The following is a 20,908-nucleotide window of genomic DNA, read 5'->3' as shown; positions in this document are numbered from 1 at the left end:
AGCCTTCATAAAACTGAGTGACTTCCTTTAAGAATCTGCTCTCCCTACCCCTCAGCATTTTATGGTCAAATAGAGCAAAGTTGAAAGAATTACCGTGAGGACTTGAATCTGGTCGACTAAGAGTCTACCGCTGTGCTTCACTGCATTGTATTCTCACAAATCTGTGTGCTCATCCACTCGCCCCTCAGGGCCTTGAAGTCCTCATAAAATCTGCCTAGTTAGACAGCAGTGGATAGTTTCGTTGCTTTTGCCAATGACAGAAGCCAGAGGCCTGAGAGTGGAGAGGCGTGGCATGGTCTGTGGTTTAAACTAGGATGCTTGTGTATGCCTCTGTGTGTTTAAAACGCTAAGGATGAGCCGGGCATAACCACTTATGTTACAGATGTCATTGGTTTAGTGTGTAGGCTAAGCATCTAACTGGACATCGTTTTTCATATTTCATTCTCTGTTGGCCCCTGTCTTGTTCATTGGTCTCCCTCTGGTGAATTGAGCTAATAAAGCTGTGTTCGGCTTAATCAGAGAAGTGAGCTGCTGTTGCCCATTCTGGGGAACCCACTGAGTTGGTTGAGATGTGTGCTTTTCTGAAGAAGCATACTAATTTTGATTAAAATACTGAGAACCATTGTTTTAGAATTCTTATTTTTCCCCTTATGTAAAATAATCTAAATTTCTCTTATTGTACTCCTCTAGAAGCTTGTACATTAAGACCTTATTGTATAAACCCCTTTCTAACGGTAATTTTTATCAGTAACATAAAGTAATCTTCTTAAATATTACTTGATTTTTCCTAAAAGCAAAGTTAAAAATAGATATTTGAAGTTCAAAGTAGGATCTAATGAATGTGTCTTAAAATATTTTGGCAATTTATTCTGATTGGTAATGGAGAAAGAAAAGGAAAAAAAAAACCTAATGAAGAGATATCACCCATAGTCCCCTCACTTTGAAGATGATCGTGTTAACATTCTGTATATCCTTTTATATATCCTTTGTTTTCCTATTCATGTTTAAACTTTGCTCTGCTTGAAAGTGATCATGTTAAAAATGAGGGTAACAGGATACAAGCTGTTTCAGAATCTTTTTCTCCCTTCACATTAAATGAATTTTCTCATTTGATTTATATTCTTTTACAAAATGAAAAGCTATGTGGCCATTCAAACTATACGCAGGACAATAAATTTTCATTCCAAAGGTTGTTATGGAGGTTCTCTCCTGGTATAAGATCACTTTCAGTTTGCCCTTGTTAGGAAAGGATTTAAAAGTAGTGCTGCTGATTAAAGAAGTGGATCCAGGCATGATGAGCTTAGAGCCATGCAAGCAATTCTTATTTTTCATAAGTCAGCTAAGCTTGGACAAACTGGCAGTTGCAGATTATTTTTATCATGTGTAATTTAGTAGGACTCTTTCTGTTTACCAGAATTACTCCTATCATCACTGTGTCACATTGATGGAGGAATTTTTTTTAAATATATGGATCTTGGTCATTTTTAAAAAAAACAAAACAGCTTTGTTTCCAGTAGAGGTCTCATTAAAAAGAGGTTTTGCTGCACTTGACTGCAAGATTGAAACAAAGCATTAGTGGACAGTTCTTATCTATGGGAGGGAACAGAGGGATCCTTTCTCTCCCTCTCTTGTTCGTCTGGCAGGAAAGTTAATCTAGTGGCTCTGAATTTAGGGAGGTGGGCTTTCTTTATAGGGATTCATTTTCTCAAGGGGCATTAATGTTCGATTTAATTTGCTGTGGAAAGAAGTGGGCCCACAGCCCCATGGTGGATACCTTCTCATGATGCTCATGCCAGCAGTGTGCTCGGAAAGCTCACCTGTGGCACAGATGGTGATAACACTGGGCGACAGCGATGGCCGGGCAGTGTCATGCTCAGCGTTCCCCCTTCCACCCTACCTTTGGGTGACTCTGGAAAGCCTTTAGACAAATTGTAAATGTCTATATATGTTCAGCAACCCCAGCTGCAGAGAATGATAGCATTAAAAGAGATTGAATTACTTTAAACTTCCAAGAGCAATGAACCCAGTTTATAAGAAATTTACTCTAAATTCCTTAGTGCCCATCCTGTAGATAGTGATTTATTTCCCTCTTCAGTAAAAGCTCTGACAGAAGAACCTGAGTTATACGGACATTTGAGCAGCAGCATCTCTGGGCGCTCGCATCACTTACTTTACCCAGGGATTCTTTTGAGAGGGGTGGAATTGTTTGTTCTTTTGGTATGGGCTTGTGTGCATGATATGTATGCTAGAAAAGCCCCACCCTTTTTTTTTTCCTTCAGAGTAATAAACAAAACTTGAAGATAATTCTGCAGTAAAATGAAACTAGGTTGAGCAGTAGTGTTTCATCTGATACTGAAGCAACCACTGACCAAACCTGTCAAATGGTCTTATCTGTTATCCTGTAATATGTATTTTATAATTACTGAGTTCAGAGGTATTTGTCGTTTCCTTTCTTTGCACAATGTAAGGAAAGCTTTTAAATGTTTTATGTTGTTAGATACTTTAAAAATGCTGTTCTAACTTCTGTCACTGTTAAGTTGCAGAATTAGCGTGAATACTGATTTCAGCTGGGCTGAAGTGAGTGTAGAGTGGCGTTTGTCCAAATTAAGTTAAAACAAAGGAAGTTCCTGTGTGTACTTTCCTGTCTCTTACAACAAAAACAGAAGCAAGCAAAAAACTTCTGTAATTACTAAGCGCTCTTCAGAGTACCTAATATTAAAAGTATGGATTTTGGTATTTTACTGTGCTAAATTGTTTGCTAGAGGTTCTCATCTACTTTATGAAAGACATTCTCTTAAAAGATAATTGTTTTTCTTTTCCTCTGTCAGAACACAACAATGGAGGAAACAGCTATATGGGAACAACACACGGTGACACTTCACAGGGTGAGTTCTGTTGAGTAAATAATCTCTGTGTAACTCAGGATCCTGGCAGTTTCTGAAAACAATAGAGGAAAGCCAGATGTCAGGAAGCCAGAAGAAAGGGGAAGAACTTTTCTATAATCCTTTGTTTAAAATCAGAGTTGCAATAAATTCTTGATTAAGGTCAAAAGTGAGCATGATTACTTTTTCATATATCCTTTTGGTTGTTATTTGTATTTTGCTGTTTTCAGTCATGACTTAAGTGGTTTATATTTTAAATTTTGAGTGATCAGATAAAAGACACCGTATGCTGGGGTAAACGTGTAAACTGTTTCAGTGTTTCTGAGTATATAAGTACATATTGTAAGCTTGGGGTTTAAAATTGAACAAGGTCATGCAAGTAATAAAATCTTAAAAGATATTCCTTGTTTTGAAACATGTAGAACCAAGCTGTTGCTTAAGCAATTGCAGATGGTCAGAGAGCAAATTACAGTGATCTGGGTAAGAGTAAGAACTTTGTGGTACTTCCCTGGAGGTTGAGTGGTTAAGACTCTGCACTTCCACTGCAGAGGGCATGGGTTCACTCCCTGGTCAGGGAACTTAAGATACCACATGCCATGTGGCTGTAGAACTAGATGGAAAATGCTGAAATGAGGATTAAGTAAATGATGCTTTAAAATACTTACGTTAAAAGAAAAAAGAGCTTTGTCTGAAATGAACCTGTTTGGAATTTGCATTCTAGCACTGCCTGCTTCCCTTTAGAAATGAGCACATGTGGTCCAACTCACTTCTAAAACTTTGGTTTCCACAGGTGTAAAATGTGGCTGATGCCGCCTAATAGTACTTGGCATAAAGTCATGCTGCCCATAGGTCTCCCTTTTCCTCCCTCTGAAGAGAGCTGATTGCTGATTCCCCTTCTCCCTGGAGAATGTGCAGAAAGAAATGAGAGAACAGACAGACGTCTTACACATGCTGTTTCTACTCGCTGTGTCCATTACTAGCAAGTTAGAGGGAAAATCATGTTCCTAAACCGCGATCTTGTGAATCTTTGAATCTGCACATGATAGGCAACGGGTAAATTCAGTTCAATTCAGTTGCTCAGTCATGTCTGACTCTTTGTGACCCCATGGATTGCAGCACGCCAGGCTTCCCTGTCCATCACCAACTCCTGGAGCTAACTCAAACTCACGTCCATCGTATTGGTAATACCATCCAACCATTTCATCCTCTGTCAGTGCCTTCTCCTCCCGCTTTCAATCTTTCCCAGCATCAGGGTCTTTTCCATTGAGTTGGTTCTTCACATCAGTGGCCAAAATATTGGAGTTTCAGCTTCAGCATCAGTCCTTCCAATGAATATTTGGGACTGATTTCCTTTAGAATGGGCTGGTTGGATCTCCTTGCAGTCCTAGGGACCCTAACAGTTCAAAAGCCTCCGTTCTTTGGTCAGCTTTCTTTATAGCCCAAGTCTCACATCCATACATGACTACTGGAAAAACTGTAGCTTTGACTATATGGACCTTTGTTGATAAAGTAGTGTCTCTGCTTTTTAATATGCTGTCTAGGATGGTCATAGCTTTTCTTTCCAAGGAGCAAGCGTCTTAATTTCATGGCTGCAGTCACCATCTGCAGTGATTTTGCAGCCCAAGAAAATAGTCTCTCCCTGTTTCCATTGTTTCCCCATCTATTTATTTGTCGTGAAGTGATAGGGACCAGATGCCATGATCTTAGTTTTCTGAATGTTCAAACTACCGCACAACTGCACTCATCTCACATGCTAGCAAAGTAATGCTCAAAATTCTCCATGCCAGGCTTCAGCAGTATGTGAACTATGAACTTCCAGATGTTCAAGCTGGATTTAGAAGAGGCAGAGGAACCAGAGATCAAATTGCCAACATCCAGTGGATCATCAAAAAAGCAAGAGTTATCAGAAAAACATCTACTTTTGTTTTATTGACTATGCCAAAGCCTTTGACTATGTGGATCACAACAAACTGGAAAATTCTTCGAGATGGGAATATCAGACCACCTGACCTGCTTCCTGAGAAATCTTGTATGCAGGTCAAGAAGCAACAGTTAGAATTGGACATGGAACATCAGACTGGTTCTAAATTGGGAAAGGAGTATGTCAAGGCTGTATATTGTCACCCTGCTTGTTTAACTTACATGCAGAGTACGTCATGCGAGATGCCAGGCTGGATGAAGCATAAGCTGGAATCAAGATTGCTGGGAGAATTATCAATAACCTCAGATACACAGATGACATCACCCTTATGACAGAAAGTGAAGAAGAACTAAAGAGCATTTTGATGAAAGTGAAAGAGGAGAGTGAAAAAGTTGGCTTAAAACTCAAGATTCAGAAAACTAAAATCATGGCATCCGGTCCCATCACTTCATGGGTGAATTAATTGTTCAGAAAAGAAACTGATTTCAGATAAAATACACTCAATTTTTTGTGTGTCTCCCTAAATAGTAAAAAAAAAAAAAAAAAAAATCCTAATACTAACCTTAACTTTATAGAGCTAAGATATGGCCTGAATTTGTTTGAAATATCCTGATAACATGTTTAAATCAGATTAAACATATATCATCATGCCTTATAAATAGTCAATTGTCTAGTGTTTATAGAATAATTTGATACTATTTTATCATATTTCATTAATTTCCTTAATACTTTAATTGTTTTTGTTGATATTATTTACACACATTAAAATTCATTGTTAACGTACAGTTCTGAGTCTGCCAAACGCATTTAGCCCTGTGACAGTCACATAACCACCACTGCAGACCATGTAGAACAGTCTAGTCACCCTGAGGTTCTCCCACGTGCAACTTGTAGTCAGCTCCAAGCCCTTACCTTCAGCGCTTAGCAACCACGGGTGTTTTCTATTCTGTACACTGGCCTTTTCCAGAGTGTCATGAGAGGAACTCATATAGTATATAGTCTTATGAGACTGGCTTCTTACACTTAACCCAATGCACTTGAGATTTCTCTGTGATAGACTTGTATCAGTAGTAGTTAGTTCCTTCTTATTGCTGAGTAGCATTTCATTATATGAATATAGAATAATTCACTTATTCATTGTTCAGCCTGGGTACCTTTGTAATTATGAATAAATCTGCTCTGGTATACAGGTTTTTGTATGCTCATACCTTTTCCTTTCTTCTGGGTAAATTCCTGGGAATGCAGTGTTTTTGGTTTTATGGTAAGTGAATGTTTAACTTTTATAAGGAGCTGTCATACTTTCTGTACTATTTTGCATCTCAGCCAGCAGCTCATAAGAGCTCCAGTTACTTTGTATCCTCACAAACAGTTGATTGTATCAGGGCTGGGGTGTTGTTTTCCTCCTTATTATCTGTTCTAATAGGTGTGTTGTGGTATGTCATTGTGGTTTTAGTTTGTAGTTCTCTAAAGACTAATGATGTTGAATATCTGTTTATGTGCTTATTTGTCATTTATATATCCATCTTGTTTAGGGCTTCCTTGATAGCTCAGTTGGTAAAGAATCTGCCTGCAGTGCAGGAGAGCCCAGCTCGATTCCTGGGTCAGGAAGGTCTGCTAGAGAAGGGGTAGGCTACCCACTCCAGTATTCTTTGGTAAAATGTGTTCACATATTTTGCCTATTTTTAATTAAATTATTTGTTTTCTTGTACTGACCTTAAACAAATAGAGTAACTGTTATTTCTCCAGCAAAAGTGGGTTTGCTGGGAATCAACAAAGAATTGCAGTTGAGGGTCTACAACCATGATGAGACAATGCAGGACCCCAGCATACGGTGGAAAAGGGCACTGTTTTATGGAGGGGAAAAGGAAGTTGGGAGGGCTGAAGTAAACAGTGAGTCCACCGGAGGAATGGAGAGCCCAGGGTATTGTGGTTGTTCACTGGCTGAGTTGTGACAGTTTGTCACAGTGGAGCTCCTGGCACACAGGAAGAGGAAGTCAGTCTTATTCCTGCTGGGCTCTGCTAATAACACAGTGCACAAGCGCATCCCCTCCTGGCCACCTAACTCTATTTTAATTGAGGTTTCTGCGTATTAATTTTTATACTTACTGTTTTTTTAAATTGTGGTAAAATACACATAACAGGATTTACCATCTGTTCAGTTCCCTTTTTTTCCCAGTTCCTTTGTCCATTTTTTAATTGGGGTTTTATTTGTTGAATTGTAGGAGTTTTTCTATATTCTGGTCATGAATCCCTTATCAGTAGATATATGACTTTTAAATTTTTTTTCCATTTCATGGATTACCTTTGCATTCTGTTGACTGTGTCCCTTGGTGCACAGAAGTTGTTACTGAGTTTTGAAAGATATATGAGAATTCTGCCAAACCCGAGGTCCCGATTATTATTCCTGTTATTTTCTTCTGGAAGTTTTTTTTTTTTTTTTTATTAAATTTTGTATTATAAAATAAGGGCAAGGGATTTTGTTTTTTTTTAATACAGATGTCCACTTTTTTGAACAACCACTTATGAAAAGGTTATTCTTTCTTCATTTAATTGCTTTCTACCTTTGTCAAAAATCAATGACTGGGTCTCTCCTGGGGGTGCAGTGTTTGAGATTTGGCCTTCCAGCGCAGAGAGTGCAGGTTCAATCCCTGGTTGGGAAACTAAGATCCCACGTGCCTCACAGCCAAAAAGCCCAAACATAGAACGGTAACAGATGCAATAAAGACTTTAAAAGTTGTCCACATCAAAAACAATCTTTAAAAAAAAATCCATCACCATGTATGTGTGGGTCTTTCCCTAGTCTGTTCTATTGAGCTGGTGTCTATCCTTTTGCTTATTATATCTGCCTTGATAATTGTACTTTATATTAAGTGTGGAAATCAGGTAGTGTGACTCTTCCAAATGTACTATTATTTTTAAATTATTTTAACTAATTCCTTTGCCTTGCTATATAAATCTTAGAATGTTTGTCAAATTACAAAAAAGTCTGCTAGGGTTCTCATTGGGATTGCATTGAATCTGCAGATCCATTTGGGGAGAAATGGTATCTTAACAGTATTGAGTATTCCTCAACAGTATAAATTATGGATGTAGTATGTCTCCATTTACCTTAATACTGTTTTGTGGTTTTCAGCATACAGATTCTACACACACTTTGTTAAGATTTCTTGACAAGCATATTTTATGTTTCCTCATGCTGTTGTAAACAGTGGTTTTTAAATTTCAGTTTTTGATTGCATATTAATATGTAGAAATACAGTTGATTTTTGTTTATTTTAATAGTGAACTTGAAACTTCTAAACTTAGAAGTTCTAGGAACTTTCATGGTAGATTTCTTTTGCATTTTTCTTTGTGGGCAGTCATTTGTGAATAGAGGCAGTTTTAGTTCATCTTTTTAGATGTATAAGCTGTTCATTTCTTTTTCTTGCCTGACTGTACTAGCTAGGACTTCCAAGATATTGTTGAACAGGTACTGTGAGCAGGCATCTTTTTCAGCCTTGTGTGTGGATGTTGGCAGTAAGGTTTTTGTAGATGCCTTTTATGAGGTTAAAGAAGTGGCCTTGTGTTTCTATTTTGCTATTTAATAGGTTGAGGAAGTGCTGTTTTATACTTGCTTTGCTAAAAGCCCCTTTTTTTAAAGTCATGAGTAGATTTTGGATTTTTGCCCATGCTTTTTTCCTAAGTATTGATGGAGGTTATCATTAAATTGATTTAAGTTATCACTCTAAAGTTTTCAGTCTGTTGATATGTTCAGTTTCTTGCCTTTTGGAGTTGAACAGCCTTCCATTCCAAGGATGAATTCCGCCTAGTTGTGATGTGTTGCTTATTTTATATATGGCTGGATTGATTTGCTGATGTTCTGTGGAGACACTTGTTTCTGCAGTCATGAATGATACTGGTTAGTTAGTACTTTCTCCTTGTGTGTGTACTGGTTTAGGTTATTGGCTAGTACTTTTTTCTCTTGTGTGTACTGATTTAGGATATTGGTTAGTACTTTCTTCTCGTGTGTGTACTGGTTTAGGATATTGGCTAGTACTTTTTCCTTGTGTGTGTGCTGGTTTAGGAGTGAGGAAGGCTGCCTGTCTCCTTGCTATGTTCCCTGGCAGACTGTGCAGCTGAAGTTCTCTCGACGGAGTGTAGCTGTCTGGTTCTGGAGTTTTCTTCATGAAAAAGCTTTCAACTAAACATTTGTTTTCTTTGATTTTGTATAGGACTCTTCAGGTTATATGTTTCCTCTTTGTTAGCTTTTCGAGATTTTTTTTTTTTTGTAGCTTTGGTAGTTTGTACCTTTCAAAGTATTTGTTCCTTTTATCTGAATTATCAAGTTTATAGACATAAAGTTATAACACTCCCTTATTTTAGTGTCTTAGGATCTATAATATTTTCAGTTTTGATATTGGTAATCTGTGCCTTCTCATTTTTTGGTCAGTCTGGCTATAGGTTTAAACAATTTTATTGATTTTTCAAAATACCTGCTTTTCTTTTTAGTGATATTTTTAAATTTTCCGCTTTGTATTTCACTGGTTTCTGCTCTTATTTTAATATTTCTTCTACTTATATTGGGTTTAAGTTGCTGTTCTTTTTATAATTTCTTAAGGTAGAAGCTAGATCATCTGAGACCATAGGGTATAATTTAACCACATACCACATTACATTTTTTTCCCCTAATACCTTTTTAGTTTTTAAATAAGTAAAATAAAATAAAACACTTAAATTAGCTAAAGTATGTTTCTCCTTTTGTACTGTTCTGCCAGGTTTTCTCAGTTTTGGGCAAATGCTAGTTTATTTTCTACAGATCTGTCTCATTGGCTTAGGCCAAGAAGGAAAAGATTCTGAATGGTGAAGAAACAAGAGTCTGATTTTCTGAATGTGTTAATTTAAAAGTGTCCCACCAGCTCTTCATGGAAGTGATGGTCCTCAGGCAAAGGTCTGGAACTCCCGTCTGGAAAGATCAGTGTGGATTCCCTTCTCTCACTCTTCCTGGGCTTCAGATTTCTTTTGCTTTAAGGAGGGTACCAGCCGAGAAAAATGTCATTAAAAGATAACTTGGAAAAAAAAAAAAGATAACTTGGAGAGAAGATGAGTGTGTATAATTCACAATTTTTTGGTTTTCAAAGACGTTTACTGTTGTGCTGGGAACACAGAGCTGTGTGCCTCTGGGCCTCATCAGAGAGAGACTAGGACAGAATGGAAATCCTCAGCAACTATCCCTCCAGGAAGCGTTTTTGAAGGTTTTTAAAAATAGACCTGTCACTGTAAGACTTAACACCAAAGCATAATTCAGTTGACTTCATTCTCTGAGGCTGCAGAACTGTCTTCCAGATGTCTTTTCTTTGGTTTTCTGAGTTGATCCAGAATAAAATATGGACTTTCTAGAGCACTGTCAGCAAACTTTTACTGTGAAGAGCCAGCTAATAAATAACTTCAGGCCTTGCAGGCCATGCATCTCTGTCACAGCTACTTTATGGTTGCAGAAGCAACCATGGAGAGTAGGTTAACAGATGGGTGTCGCTCTGTTCCAGGAGAGCTTTATTTACCCAGTGGCAGCTAGCTGGATTTAGCCCACAGGCCATGGTCTGCTGACCACTGGTGGAGAGCAGTAGCCCTCTAGGTTTATTGTAAAGAAGAGTAACTGGATCATCCCCACTCCTCAAAATCTGGATTCTTTCGGTCTGGGATGGAACCCCTCATGTGTATGTTTAAAACCACATGTTTGAAAGGGAGGGCTGTGGCCTCTAGCATCACATATTTAAGAAACACTGACAAAGGAATGAGACAGTCATTCTCCTAGAGGTGAGCCAAGTGAACTTTTGGAACAGTAGTGTGAAGGAGATAATTTGAGACTGTATGCTTTTGGCAGTAACCTGGAGTTATAGACACTGTGTCTTGACAGATAAAGGCAAATCCATATTCTTTGACATCCAACGTCAGTTATGTGAAAAGCGAAGATAACTTTTTCAAAAGAATAAAAATCCTGTGGATTAAGCTACCATTTTCTGCTGTTTACTGTCCAGAATAATATATGATATGCTTCTGTATTCCCTCATTCTTCTGTTTGCATCTTCAGAGGAAACTCTCTTCTGAGAATACTAGAAACCACTGAAACCTATTCATTCTTCAAAGCTGAGTAATTTAACTCCACTGTATGCCAAGCACTGTTGTAGTTCTGGGAAGTTTATCAGAAAAGAAATAGGCAGCATTCCTTGCCTCATGGATTTTTTTTATCCTCAGTGATAGATGAATATATACCCCAGGTGGTTGTTTATCCCAACTCCTCTTGCATTACCCTTTTAGTGCTTGGTGTACTTAGTTATGCCCAGTGAAGCTTAATTTCCTAGGAGGCCTATATAGTCAACACAATCGCTTTTCAGAGATAAAATAGTAGCATTGCCCAGTAGCAATATAATAAAAACCATAATGTAATTATAATTTTCCTATTCTTAATGTTGAAAAATGTAAACTGTGTGTGAATTGATTTTATAATAGATATTTAATTCATTGTATACAAAATATTGTCATTTTCAACATGTAATTAATATTTAAAAATTGATATACTATACTTTGCTTTTTCTCTTCCATACTGAGTCTTAGAAAACCGAAATTACACATCGTGCAATTTCAGCACATTTCAGGTAAGAATAGCCACATTTTGGGTGCTTAGTAGTCGTGTATATAATGGCTATAGTATTGGCAGGTGCAGGGTCTGTCGCTTGAGATGGTAGTGCATCCAGGTGGCCCTGTGTCCCACCCTTCCCTCCCATGACGTACCCATGGCTTTCTTTACTTTGAGATGTTCTCCCTTAGAAAACACATATATGTTTAAAGTTCTTTGAGAAATGAATAAATGCTCTGGAATGAGTTGGTTTCTCTACTTTTTTATTTTCTGAAAAAGTACTATTAATATGTGAAAGATTAAATGATATTTCTATACTAAGGAATTTAAGGGTTGAGAGAACTTTGAGAGAGGCTTGGCCATGATGGCAGAGAAGAAAGACCTTGTGAGCTCACCTGGTCTTGTAGGTACACCAGAATGAACACCTGTTTACAGAGCAGTTACTGATGACCAAGATTGGGGATATGAAGATCTACAACTAAAGATGATAAGGAGCCACATGAGATGGGTAGGAGGGGTGGAGTCACTGTCAAGACCCATACCCTTAGGTGGGCGACCAACAAATTGGGAGGATGATCACAGTTGCAGAGGTTCTCTGAGGAGTGGAGTGTGAGCTTCACATTAGGCTGCCCAGCCCAGGGGTCCTGCACCAGGAAGTCGAATTCCCAGAAACCCCAGGCCTTGGCTTTGAACACCAGTAGTGCTGTGAAAAGTAGACTTCACTCTTCAAGAGGCATAGAACGTCTCACACTGTCCAGGACCCAAGGCATAAGTAGTAATTTGAAAGGAACCTGGATCAGGTCCGCCTTCTTATCTAGGAGAGCCTCCTAGAGAGTCAGGAGGCAACCACAGGACTCCCAGGGGATACAGACACTGGCAGTGCCCATTTTGGGGAGCTCATTCTAACTTGTGGCCCCTGGTGCTGGCAGGGATCATTTTGGAATCATCCTTCCAGCTCATTAGCACCAGGACCCCCAGGACCTGCAGCCAGAGACCTGGGGACCTGGCTGCACCCACTTGTGAATTGGCACAGTCCTGTGAGCAGCTTCACACACCAGTGGGCAAGCACCAGCCCAGCACCCTTTGAGTCTCAGCCCCTCTCACCAGCGGTTCCTGGTTTCCCTGCAGCCAGAGACCCCAGGACCTGCCTCTGCCCACCAGTTGACTGGTACTAGCCCTGGAACCTCTTTTCACTTCTTCCATAGGGCATGAGCCCCTGTGGTCCCCTGGACCTCATCCCTACCTGCCAGCAGACTGACACCAGCCCCAGGACCTCTTGGGACCTTGAGAATGGCCATCATCAAAAAGTCTACAGATAACAAGTGTTGGTGAGGATGTGGAGAAATGGGAACCCTCGTACACTGGTGGGAATGTAAATTAGTGCAGCTTCTATGGAAAACAGTACAGAGGTTCCTCAGAAAACCAAAAATAGAACTACCATACAATCTAGCAGTTCCACTTTGGGGTGTATATTTGAAGAAAACAAAAGACTAATTTGTAAAGATACATGCACCTCAGTGCTCACAGCAGCACTAGTTACAATAACCAAGATATTAAAGCAACCTAAGTGTTCATCAACAGGTGAATGGATAAAGAAGATGTACGTAAACACAGTGGAATATTGTGCTGTGCATAGTCACTCATTTGTGTCCGACTCTTTGCGACCCCATGGACTGCAGCCTGCCAGGCTCCTCTGTTCATGGGGATTGTCCAGGCAAGAATGCTGGAGTGGGGGGCTGTGCTCTCCTCCCGGGGAATTTCCCAACTCAGGGATCAAAACCAGGTCTCTCCCACATTGCGGGTGGCAGATTCTTTACTGTCTGAGCCACCAGATAGTATGGAATATTCCTCACCCGTAAAGAAGAATGAAATAAGGCCATTTGCAACAACATGGGTGGACCTAGAGAGTATTATACTTATTAGAAAGATGCTATGCAGAATCAAAAGTAAAACTGGTGAATATAACAAAAAGAAACAGACACAGATAATAGAGAACAAACTAGTGATTGCCAGTGAAGAGAGGAAACGGGAGGTTCAAGATAGGAGTAGAGGGGTTAGGAGATAAGACTACTATTTATAAAATAATCAACTCTGTGAGTAAAAAAAATTTTTAAGCAGTATGTTGTACACCTAAAACTAAAAAAATTAAATGGGAAAAGTATGTTGAAAGCCAGGAATCTAGTTAAGAGATAGATAATACAAGGTCAAGCAGGTGAGTTTCAAATAGAGAGGTAGTTGAATAAATAACCTTGGAACAGGGGCCGGGATAATTCAATGAAAAAAGGAATAGTCCTAACTAATGGTACTGGGATAACTGGTTGACCATATGAAAACTAGTGAATTTTGACTCCTGTTTCACACCGAGAACATAATTAACCTATGTACTCAAAACCTAAACGTAAGTTAGAAGGAAACATAGAAATAAATCTTTATGACCTCAGGTTAGGCAGTGATGTCTTAGACAAGATGTTGAAAATACAAGCAATTAAAGAGTAAACAGATAAAATGAGGCTGCATCAAAATTAAAATTTTTTGTGTTTCAAAGGAAACCAAGAAACTTTCAGTAAGAAAGTGAAGGGATAACCCATAGAATGGGAGAAAGAAAATATTTGCAAATCGGATATCTGATAGGGACTTCCCTGGTGGCTCAGCAGTAAAGAATCTGCCTGCAATACAGAAAGACAAGGGAGATGCAGGTTTGATCCCTGGGTTGGGAAGATCTTCTGGAAGAGAAAATGGCAACCTGCTCCAGTATTCTTGCCTGGAGAATTCCATGGACAGAGGACCCTGGAAGGCTGCAGTCCATGGGATCGCAAAGAGTCGGGCATGAGTGAGCAATTGAGCACAAAGGATGCATGAGAAGGGAGTTGTATCCAGAATACAGAAATTTGGAAGTAAAAAGACAATTCAGTTTTTTAAATGGACTGAAGAATTTTAATAAGACATTTCTCCAAAGGAGATGCAAAACTATTCAGTAAACATATGAAAAGGTGCTCAGTGCCATTGACCATCAGGGAACTATGTCAAAAGTGAGAGTGGCACCCTCTGGAATGACTGTGATCACAGAAGCAGACGGTAAAAAAGTGTTGATGAAGATTGGATGTTGGCTGGTGGAGCCAACTATGGTAAAGGAAGGTATTCAAGAGGTCAACATAGAATTTCATGTGACCAGTAGCTCTACTCCTAGGCATATATATACCCAAGAGAAATGAAGACTGATACCAACACAATAGCTTAAACATCTGTGTTCATAGCAACATTATTCACAGTAGCCTGAAACTACAAATAGCCCACATACCCATTCACTGATGATAAATAAGCAACGTGTCTTATATCTGCACAATGGAATATTGCTGAACAAGAAACAAAGTACTGATACGAGCTGTGACATGAATTTATCTGTCAATAAAGCTGTTCTAAGAAAAGAGGCTAGGAGAGTGGAATTCTGCATGTTTGTTGAGTAGTTGCCAACCAGTGTATGATGGTAGAAGTAAGCATTTACACTTAGGTCAGGATATAAGCTAAGCTAGGCTTGTTTTGTCTGGTTGGATGCCATTGTGTATATTTATAGAGTGCATTATGAACGTTTCAGAGCCTTTATTTAATTCTCTGTGGTGGTGTTCAGTCACTGAGTCATGTCTGACTCTTCACGAGCCCTTGAACTGCAGCATGACAAGCTTCCCTGTCCTTCACTATCTCCCAGAGTTTGCTCAGTTTCATGTCCGTTGAGTCAGTGATGCCATTCAACCATCTAATCCTCTGGTGCCCCCAATCTTTCCCAGCGTTGTGACAGGTGTCAGTAACCACATGGAATAAACTAAGTCTCAGAAAGGTCTAGGGAAATGGTCTCAAAGAGGAGCATCTTGACTGCAGGTCTCTGGACACAGCATAAGCTCTTCTCACTTACATGTAAAATTTAACTTTAAATATAAGGAATATTTATGGACTATAATACCTAAAATTTCAAAACTATTGTAGTTCTATTACATAAACTACATGTTTTTTTAATAAAGTGAGTCAAATAAAAAGTAGTAACATTGATAAGAAAGGGGCCAAAGTTTGGCTTTTTTTTTTTTTTTTTGAGAACATTGGTGGTAAGTTCAGTTTTGTGGAGAAAAGGACAGTTTTGGAGGAGTTGAGGTGTCCTGTTCAGTTCAGTCAGTCACTCATGTCCGACTCTGTGTGACTCCATGGACTAAAGCACACCAGGCTTCCCTGTCCATCACCAACTCCCAGAGCTTACTCAGACTCACGTCCATCGAGTCAGTGATGCCATCCAACCATCTCATCTTCTGTCACCCCCTTCTCCTGCCTTCAGTCACTGACAGCATCAGGGTCTTTTCCAGTGAGTCAGTTCTTCACATCAGGTGGCCAAAGTATTGGAGCTTCAGCCTCAGCATCAGTCCTTCTGATGAATATTCAGGACTGATTCTTTTAAGATTGACTGGTTTGATCTCCTTGTGGTCCAGTTCAGTTCAGTTACTCAGTCATGTCCGACTCTTTGTGACCCCATGAGTGGCACCATGCCAGGCCTCCCTGTCCATCACCAACTCTCCGGAGTTCACTCAGACTCACGTCCATCGAGTCCGTGATGCCATCCAGCCATCTCATCCTCTGTCATCCCCTTCTCCTCCTGCCCCCAATCCCTCCCAGCACCAGTCTTTTCCAATGAGTCAACTCTTCGCATGAGGTGGCCAAAGTACTGGAGTTTCAGCTTCAGCATCATTCCCTCCAAAGAAATCCCAGGGCTGATCTCCTTCAGAATGGACTAGTTGGATCTCCGTGCAGTCCAAGGAACTCTCAAGAGTCTTCTCCAACACCACAGTTCAAAAGCATCAATTATTCGGCACTCAGCTTTCTTCACAGTCCAACTCTCACATCCATACATGACTACTGGAAAAACCATAGCCTTGACTAGACGGACCTTTGTTTGCAAAGTAATGTCTCTGCTTTTGAATATGCTATCTAGGTTGGTCATAACTTTTCTTCCAAGGGACTCTTATTAAGTCTTTTCCAATACCACAGTTCAAAAGCATCAATTCTTCAGTGCTCAGCTTTCTTTATGGTCCAACTCTCAGATCCATACATGACTACTGGAAAAACGGTAGCTTTGACTAGACTGACCTTTGCTGTCAAAGTCTCTGCTTTTTAATATGCTGTCTAGTTTGCTCATCTCACACGCTAGTGAAGTAATGCTCAAAATTCTCCAAGCCAGGCTTCAGCAATACGTGAAATTCCAGATGTTCCAACTGGTTTTAGAAAAGGCAGAGGAACCAGAGATCAAATTGCCAACATCCGCTGGATCATGGAAAAAGCAAGAGAGTTCCAGAAAAACATCTATTTCTGTTTTATTGACTATGCCAAAGCCTTTGACTGTGTGGATCGCAATAAACTGTGGAAAATTCTGAAAGAGGTGGGAATACCAGACCACCTGACCTGCCTCTTGAGAAACCTATATGCAGGTCAGGAAGCAACAGTTAGAACTGGACGTGGAACAACAGACTGGTTCCAAATAGGAAAAAGGAGTACGTATATTGTCACCCTGCTTATTAACTTCTATGCAGAGTACATCATGAGAAATGCTGGACTGGAAGAAGCACAAGCTGGAATCAAGATTACCGGGAGAAATATCAATAGCCTCAGATATGCAGATGACACCACCCTTATGGCAGAAAGTGAAGAAGAACTAACGAGCCTCTTGATGAAAGTGAAAGAGGAGTGTGAAAAAGTTGACTTAAAGCTCAACATTCAGAAAACGAAGATCATGGCATCCGGTCCCATCACTTCATGGGAAATAGATGGAGGAACAGTGGCTGACTTTATTTTTTGGGCTCCAGTATCACTGCAGATGGTGATTACAGCCATGGAATTAAAAGACGGTCACTCCTTGGAAGAAAAGTCATGACCAAGCTAGACAACATATTAAAAAACAGAGACATTACTAGACAGACATTACAAAGGTTTGTCTAGTCAAGGCTATGGTTTTTCCAAGTAATCATGTATGGATGTGAGAGTTGGACTCTAAAGAAAGCTGAGCGCCAAAGAATTGATGCTTTTGAACTGTGGTGTTGGAGAAGACTCTTGAGAGTCCCTTGGACTGCAAGGGAATCCAAGCAGTCCATCCTAAAGGAGATCAGTCCTGGGTGTTCATTGGAAGGACTGATGTTGAAGCTGAAACTCCAGTATTTGGCCACCTGATGTGAAGAGCTGACTCATTGGAAAAGACCCTGATGCTGGGAAAGATTGAGGGCAGGAGGAGAAGGGGATGACAGAGGATGAGATGGTTGGATGGCATGATCTACTCAATAGACATGAGTTTGGGATTTGGTGATGGACAGGGAGGCTTGGCGTGCTGCAGTTCATGGGGTCACAGGGAGTCGGACACGACTGAGTGCCTGAACTGAACTCAGCTTTTCTTCCAAGAAGCAAGCGTCTGATTAATTTCATGGCTGCAGTTACCATCTGCAGTGATTTTTGGAGCCAACAAAATAAAGTCTGTCACTATTGCCATTGTTCTCAATCTACTAGCCATGAAGTGATGGGACTGGATGCCATGATCTTAGTTTTCTGAATGTTGAGTTTTAAGCTAGCTTTTCTCTATCCGCTTTCATTTTTGTCAAGAGGCTCTTCAGTTTCTCTTTGGTTTTTGCCATAAGGGTGGTGTCGTCTGCATATCTCAGGTTATTGATATTTCTCCCGGCAATCTTAATTCCAGCTCATGCTTCCTCCAGCCTGGCATTTTGCGTGATGTGCTCTGCATATAAGTTAAATAAGGCAGGGTAACAATATACAGCTTTGACGTACTCCTTTCCTCGTTTGGAACCAGTTCCTTGTTCCTTGTCTGGTTCTAACTGTTGCTTCTTGAGTTGGATACAAATTTCTCAGGAGGCAGGTAAGGTGGTCTGGTATTCCCTAAGTGGGTATTCTGGAGGTGTCCTGTAGGAAGCTGGAAATAGGGAAGTGGAATAGGAATAAAAATGAAAGCTGTAATGTTCAACCGGATCTCCAGGAGTGAGAGTCTCAGTGTAAGAGTCAGTGGGGACACAGAGAGTAGCCAGGCGTCTGATGAAGGATGCAGAAGTTGAAAACGACGAATTTGACAGTCGTAGAGGTTTAAACATTTTGGTAACTACCGAGCTCCAGTGGAAAAGCTGTGAGGGGTCTTGAGACTTCTGACCTAATCTGGGCTCACCACTAATTTTGAACTGGTCTTTCAGACTTCTTGAGATCCCACAGAACTGGAGCGTATCAGAGTTGAGAAAATCCTCATCTCCTCACCAAATCCACAGAGACCCTACGTGTGGTCTACTTACCGGCTAATGAAGTGACTAGAGGACTCCAGGCTTTCTGAAATCAGTGGTGAAAAGGAGCTTGAGCAAATGATTGCCAAGGATCCATTTAGTCCAAAAATTTTTTGACCCCATGTTCACTGTGAAAACATATAACTGGAACAGTTTCCATGGACTGTTGAGGGTAGATTGGAAGAAGAAGGGAAGAGGAGGCAAATGACAGAAACTGTAGAAGTAAACTGCGTGTGTAAGGTGAGAAGAGTTAACATTAAGTTTTAGAATAAATGTAGAAATGTAGTTGTCGAAATCTGGCATAAAAACAGGAGGAGAAAAAGGCAAGAAGAATCTTGAAAAAGTTGAGCATTTTTTGAAGGAGAGAGAAGAGTCTTTGGAGGAGAGTGTGTTCATATTGTGCAGTTCTATTTCGGCAGCCAGCAATTTTCAGGACTCTTTCCCCCCTTTTAAGAAGTCTTTTAAGGGATCAAGAAATACTTAGACGGGAGGAGAGGGTGAGATGTATGGAGAGAGTAACATGGAAACTTATATTACCATATGTAAAATAGATAGCCAGTGGGGAACTGAAACAGGTGTTCCAGTATCAACCTAGAGGGGTGGGATTGGGAGGGAGGTTCAAGAGGGAAGGGTGATATGTACATCTACAGCTGATGCAAGTTGAAGTTTGACAGAAAACAACAAAATTCTATAAAGCAATTATCCTTTGACTAAAAAATAAGACATTTCAGCAGATGAGTGGGCAAATCATTCCTCTTGATACAAAAGGTCAGACAGTAAATAGTTTCAGCTTTGTTGGCCATATGGCCCCTGTTGTAACTACTCTCTGCAGAAGCAGTTATAATGGAGTGGGCATGTCCAGTGAAATTGGAAAGTAACTGAACAGATTGTAGGTCTCCTGTTTACCATCAGGTTAGTTTCACTACCAGGCAAAGGTAGAAGTACAGGTTAGTGTTGCTTGTGGCTGCCTGTGGTCTTGAAAGAATGAAATAAGATGGAAATAAAATTCTTCTGATGCTTTTAATTCATCTAAAAACTATAGCCATGTATGTGTGTGTGTGCATACAAATAAATGAGATCATATTATACTGTTTTAAACCAGTTCTCCCATCACCATAATAAAAATATCAGTATCTTGGACATTTTCTCATGCAAAAATATGAAAATCAACTACATTTTGATGCATCTAAATTTTTTTATGGTTAACATATATGAGAAAAGTGGATTATTTTCCATTTCTTTTGAAAATCCCTCTGAAAAGCACCATGCTAATCTTTTTGTAAATCCAATACAGAGTATACAATTGCCTTGGGATAATAATAATTACACTACTGTCAGTTTTGATTACTGGAAACAGTATTAAAAGTTTTTTTTAGCAAATGCTCATACTGTTCTTCTCCCCATTTAAAGAAATGGTTTTACAACTGTCTTGATCATATAGTTATTATACAATTTAACCCTTTCATCCTTTAATCCTCATTTAATCTTAGTATTGTAAGTAGGTGTATATTTATCACCAGTCCTTTTCATGTGATGCTTGTCATTTTGATTGTCAGAACGTTATTTTCTATTAGGAAAGGATCATGAAAACTGATATTCCCTAAGGTTTTCCTATGTTTAGTAGCTTATCTCTGCCCTTTTATACTTGAAGATTAGCTTTACTGGACATAAAACCCCGTAACTCACTGTTTCCCTGGAGTATTTTTGACATAATGGGTCACTACCCTAATGTGATAATAATCTGGTTTTTATTTCTTTTAAAATTTTGCCTAGATACAAATGAGTCTTATTCCTGAAAATCTAGTCAGTTTACTTGAATATATTTTGGTGCTTCCTCTGAATTGGTATTCTCAGGTATCTACAGGGATTTGTGTCCTTTGAGTATGTACAGTTTTTTATCTATGTATATAATCTATATAGGAAAGGAAATATTATTTAATTCTAGTTTTACTGTTTTATTTTTTCTTTTATTTTGGTTTTGTTCTTTGGGAACTCCTTTTATATATGTTCTATCTCTTTTGCCTGTCTTCATTATTTGTCATTTCCTCTCAAATCCTTTTTTAAAAAAAGTCCCTGAATCATTTCTGTTATAGAAATGATTTCTCTCTTTTACTTTGTTTCTTTCATGGTAGTATATTTATTTGTGTCCCATATAAAATTGCTTTTAAAATTTTCTAATTAGCATGAATTC

General features: G+C 39.4%; 1 protein-coding gene across 6 annotated transcripts in view; it reads left to right on the top strand.

The window, feature by feature from the left end:
* Positions 1-20,908, top strand: part of TJP1 (tight junction protein 1) — a 113,263-nt gene that overhangs the window by 24,690 nt on the left and 67,665 nt on the right. For all 6 annotated transcript variants that reach the window (XM_069559613.1, XM_069559612.1, XM_069559611.1 and 3 more), the window contains exon 2: positions 2,829-2,885. In XM_069559613.1, the coding sequence (XP_069415714.1) occupies positions 2,829-2,885 (57 nt within the window). The remainder of the gene's footprint in view (positions 1-2,828; positions 2,886-20,908) is intronic.

This window comes from Ovis canadensis, chromosome 18 (assembly GCF_042477335.2).
Source record: "Ovis canadensis isolate MfBH-ARS-UI-01 breed Bighorn chromosome 18, ARS-UI_OviCan_v2, whole genome shotgun sequence".
Classification (NCBI taxonomy): domain Eukaryota; kingdom Metazoa; phylum Chordata; class Mammalia; order Artiodactyla; family Bovidae; genus Ovis; species Ovis canadensis.
The sequence above is the reverse complement of the archived record's forward strand: the minus strand, read 5'-3'. Positions and strand labels throughout refer to the sequence as shown.